General features: G+C 32.2%; 1 protein-coding gene across 1 annotated transcript; it reads left to right on the top strand.

The window, feature by feature from the left end:
• The first annotated feature begins 594 nt into the window (after window positions 1–594).
• Window positions 595–5,392, top strand: LOC131854023 (prostatic acid phosphatase-like). The gene is made up of 7 exons (XM_059205151.1): window positions 595–696; window positions 1,421–1,531; window positions 2,066–2,305; window positions 2,936–3,118; window positions 3,891–4,011; window positions 4,280–4,491; window positions 5,207–5,392. Exons 1-7 carry the CDS (start codon window positions 595–597, stop codon window positions 5,390–5,392), a joined length of 1,155 nt encoding a protein of 384 aa, XP_059061134.1.
• Window positions 5,393–5,682: the final 290 nt, after the last annotated feature.

The raw sequence follows: 5,682 nt of genomic DNA, 5'->3' as shown, positions 1-5,682 counted from the left end.
AAAATTAATAAGATTTTGTTAATTCAGTAACTATTAAATTTATTTACTTTTGTCAATATTTCTATTTCGTAGTCTGTATTCGAAAAATATCCTAAATATTTAATGCTGAACAACTTTTATTTAAAAAGGCAAAACGCAATTGTCCTGCTCGTTCTTCTTGTGATGAGTCTGCTCTCCGTATGATCGGTAGAATCAATAACAATATTTTATGACTATTCGAAAGTGCTTTGAATAAATATTTTTTCTATTCCTTTTTCCATTTCAGTATATAGTTATAAAATATTACAACAAAATTAACAAGTTTGTAGTTACAATATTGCCACATATAATATTGTAACTTCACTGGTTTCAATTAAAAAAAAAATATATATATATATATTAGTTGAATTAGTATCACTATCATTTTTAACTACATATAACTATAGCTAAAAATTTAATCGACAATCTTATCTGCCACTTAATCCAAATCTGCTAAACAGTAATATTTGCAATTCATTTAGTACAGTAATAAAAAACGTATTTTTTAATCAGTATAAAAGCTGCGAAAGGTGTTTCCGAATTATCATTGGCAGTCAGAGAATCGCTCGGTACAAAATGTCCAAGTTCAGTATCAGTGTACTGCTGTTGATGTTCTCGTGTGGGGTCATCATAGCTGATGATGTTACTGATGGTACAGAGCTGCTCTTTTCATTACTGGTAAGGATTACTCTTTAAATAATATCTTCCAGGATATATTATTTTTTAAACTTAGGCAAAAATAAAAAAAAAAAATTATTAATAAATTCAAGATATATTTAAAAATTCTAGTGTTAGAAATAAAAAAATAAATACCTTAACACCTGTTATTCCATATAAGGTAGTCAGAGATATTGTTAATTGTCAACATTTTTATGAAGAACGTAACGCCTGACATGTGCACATTTCGCTATAAATAATAACTAATAAGAATATTTGAATCCAATATGGCAAAGGATTAAACTATGGTGATCAATTGAAAAAATCATAGATTGAGTGCATAGAGGTTTCTATGTTAATTGTCGCATGTCTAATCCCTGTTAATGTGTATTTACTTAGAACATCACACACATAATCTTATATACATACATATAAAAGTCTCGTGTCACAATGTTAGTTACCATACACTGCTCAAACGACTTGATCCATGTTTATGAAAATTTATATGCCTATTCAGTAGGTCTGAGAATCGAGTACTATCTATTTTTTTTTCATACCCCTAAGGGTTGTCCACCCCTAATCTTTTTTTTGTTTTGGACAAATTATTTTTATTGTTCTTTATAACGTGTCATTAAAAATACATATAACCCTAAATTTTTACCCTTCTATCACCAACACTTATCGTTTAATAGTGATTTTAACTATAGGTTAATTACAATTTCTTAATTAAAATTTATATTTATAGATTCATCGTCATGGAGATAGGACTCCTGTTGAGTCTAGTTTGCTCTTAAGCAATGACCCTATTACTTTGGAAGCACTGTCGGCTCCGTACGGATATGGCCAGCTCACTGATGTAAGTTTAATTACTATTAACAATAGAATATTCGATTCCACGGTATAATAATGGTGTATTCATGAGTTTGATTATTTTTATTGGTCTGGGTGTTTTCTATCTATATTATGTATGTATTTACTAAAAAAATATCTATGTATTTATATCAGTTGCCTAGTACCCATAACACAAGCTTTAGCTAGCTTAACTTGGGTCTAGATGGCGCTGTGTAAATTGTCCTGAGATTATTCTATTATGTATTTATAAAAAATATCTAAGTATTTATATTAGCATAAACTCTGGTTAGCTTACTGCTTAGTTGGCTCAAGATTTCGTTAGGCTATAGCAAATCCTATGTTTACCATTAAATTATGAGTAATACATAATCTTATATTAATTTCAATATGATTCATATGTATGTCTATAAGGTATTTGTAATATGGGCAATTAATAGTCTAAGTTAAATAAATATAAATAAAATATTTTTTTCATCCATATTAACCTCCTGAATTCTTACCCTTTTTATACCCTTAGAATACCCTTTTTAATTAATAGGCTGGAAAAACTCGTGCATTCGCATTGGGAGATTACATTGGCCGTAGATACAGTGAACTACTAGCTCCTAGATACAACCGTAGTGAAGTGTACATCAGATCAACTGATTCTACTCGCACCAAGATGACCATCCTTACAGCTCTAGCTTCTATCTACTGGCCTGCTGAGGGTACTGGATGGAGTGACAAAATCAATTGGGAACCTGTCCCTTATACTACTGTGCCTGCTAAATATGATTTTGTAAGTTAACTATCGTATATTTATCTTACAGTATTTAACATAAGCTAAATTTCATTTTTGGGGGGAAAGAGGATTGTTAGTAATGTTGATTAGTAAACCTATTGCTAACAATGTACCATGTCAGGTTGACTTCCACGCGGTTTCTTCTGATAGTCGTGGGTTCGATTTCTCACACGATGCAAACATTTGTATTCATGACTATAATTGTTTGTATCGGTCTAGATGTTTTCTATATATATTATGTATGTATTTACAGAAGAATAAAAAAATTTTTGGGACTACTCTACTGTTGTTGGCCGCAGTTGGCCTTTACAGCTTCACTGGACGATATGCAGATGGCACTCCAAATCCGCGGAAGGACTTATGGAGCGGCTGAAGACCAAATCCCGCCTGACGGATACAACTTTAGTCTGAGGACACCGCTAGGAGTTAGAAGATTGCCTGAGGCCGTCGTAATATCGATCCCCGTTTGAATTGGACGGAGGATCGATCAGAGAATCAGTAATAGTATTTATATCAGCTGTCTAGTACCTATATCACAAGTTTTGCTTAACTTGGGACTAGATGACACTGTGTGAATTATCCAGGTTATTATTATTACTAATAATATGTTTCTTTATTATTTTTTAGAATCAAGGCGTATTGAATTGTCCGATATACACTAATTACACGACAGCAGCGATGTTCACTCCTTACCCTGAATTGTCAGAAAGATACAGTGAGATACTCGCTTTGTTGTCAAGCAAGCTTGGCTACAACATCTCAAATGTTCCTCTTATCGTATCCGGTGTATATGACGTTTATGTTTCTCAGGTATGCTATATTTTCAGATATATATCAAATTTAATTGCTAGCATGGGTACTGTTATATTTTTCTTGATGTCTTTAATTATTATTTAGCGGTTATGAAGGCCAGTAATATTCTGTAAGTGCAGCGGGAAACGGGTGAAATAACGAGACGAGTTAGTTAAGTAGCTATTTACAGGCTCGGTGGTCTAGCGGTTTTAGCACAGCGCTTTATTTCCGATGGGGTTCGATTTCTCGCACGGTGCAAACATTTGTAATCAACTAGGATTGTTCGCTTCGATCTGGGTGTTTTATATGTAAATAATGTATGTATTTATAGCAAAAAAGTATTTGAGTATTTATATCGTTTGTGTAGTACCCATAACACAAGCTCTGCTTAGCTTGGGACTATATTTCTTTAATTTTTTATTTATTTTCTGAGCATTGTAATCAGGCAACGGTATTTCGCGCTATGTAACTAAATTCGCCACGATTATTTGTTTCTCTATTTGCTTGTTTAATAATTAAGCCTATTGTCACAAATCTAACATTAGCATATATTTCTAATTAATTACGTTTATTAATAATAATGTCGCAAGAATTATGTTACTTAATATTATATCAAGATCTTCTACAATCCTTACTTGCATTGTAAATGTAAGGGAATTTATTTGGTTTTTACCTCTTATCACTTTACCAACATTATTTTTATGAAATGCACATAATATTCGGAATTTCGATAAATCAAGATATATATATATTTACGTGCACTAAAATATACTTTGCATTTAATTTCCAGCTAAGTTTAGGACTTGCTATTGACGACGATGTAGCAGCCGTCCTCGATCAGATTGAAGAACTTGCTGACATCTCATTCGATTTATTGTATGGGAGTGACAACTATAAGAAATATCAGGCTGGTAAGACTTCATAACTAGATTTGTTCTACAAAAAAAATATCAATAAAAAGCGAAAACCTAACTTAACTGAAATTCTCAATACCTATCAAATAAATAAACATCTTCAACTTTGGTTCTATAATGACTAAAATATACACATATTATACTTTACACATACTATGACTAAGTACTAATTTTAGTGGTGATTATTATATTACAGCAAAGGACCTTAAGTAGTACGAAGTTGACTAAGACGAAGGTGATATAATAACATACAATTTGCCCACAGGTGTCCTTCTCAACGAGTTCTACACTTATTCAGCTCAAGCTATTGCTGGAGTCGATACACAAAGACTGAGGATCTATTCAGCTCATGACGCCAACGTATATGCTTTTGAAGCTGTCACAGAAATTGAGAACAGACAGGGCTCACCTAAATACGCATCGGCTTATAGTTTGGAAGTTAGAAGAGTTACAGAAACTGGTGAAATTGTTGTACTGGTAAGTAACACTTTAGATATTGTATTTATTTTAACCGATAGAGATAATATATATATCCGTGTGTGTAATAATAGTGATGTAATAGTAGATTTAAAATAGATAACAAACAAAAACACTGTTGAATAAGAGGTATAACATGAATCATTTCTGATAGTTTAGACGAAAGATGAAGTTAGAATGTAACAAGAAGCAAAAGTTAAAAGTAATGTAAAGAATAATAACTGTAGTAAAATATATAATCAGTTCGAGAAGTAAATACAGAACAGCAATGAAATATATTCACAGATTCAGTTTATCTAATAAATATTTTTTCGATACAGAGTAAGCCTATTGCTTACTCTGTATCTAAAAAAATATTTAATGTTGTTCACATTGTTAATGACAGTGTCGATGGCCAACCGATTTAGTTCCGATGTTCACAGGTTTATGAGTATGATTGTTTGTATCCCTCTGTGTGTTTTCTATGTATACTACGCATCTATGTACAATATAAATGTATTTATATATTTGTATCAGTTGTCTAGTATTATATATATGCCTATTCCAGTATTTGTAGTACCCACTCCAAAAGCTCTGCTTAGTATCGGACTACACAGCGCAATGTGAGTTGTCCTAGTTTATTATTATTATGTTCCAGTTTATTCGACATCAATTTACTGTTACGGGTGAAACTGATCAAGGAATTCTAATATCTTTATCGTTATTATATTTTCAGCCGGTATACCAACCAACTCCAGGTACACCAGAAATCTACTTGCAAGTCAAGGGCTGTGGTAATGTACTCTGCAATTACGATCGTTTCGTTGAGATTACCAGCAGCAACGCTTTGGATGAAGACACCTGGAGGACCGAGTGTGGATTCACCAATGACCTTGTCATTGACGATTCATCTGTTGCCTAAGAGAATTGGTGTTAAACCATTTTAATCATAAATGCAATTAATACAAAGTTGATTTTTAATAATTCTACCACTACTATAGTTCACTATTATAGCTATTTCATTCAATTAGCTATTATACATGACTAGCTGCCCCGCATAACTTCGTCTGCATCACACTTACTTAACATTTACGAGTATCATTATATTTCGCCCAATTTACATATCTTTTTAAATTACAGCCTATGTTTTATTCTGATGTATAAGCTATATTACTGTAAAGTTTCATAAAAATCCGTTCAGTAGTTTTTGCG

The sequence above is a fragment of the Achroia grisella genome, unplaced genomic scaffold (assembly GCF_030625045.1).
Source record: "Achroia grisella isolate CSIRO2021 unplaced genomic scaffold, CSIRO_AGI_Agris_v1 utg918, whole genome shotgun sequence".
NCBI classification, from domain to species: domain Eukaryota; kingdom Metazoa; phylum Arthropoda; class Insecta; order Lepidoptera; family Pyralidae; genus Achroia; species Achroia grisella.
Note: the sequence above shows the minus strand (reverse complement) of the source record. Positions and strands in the feature narration are given on the sequence as shown.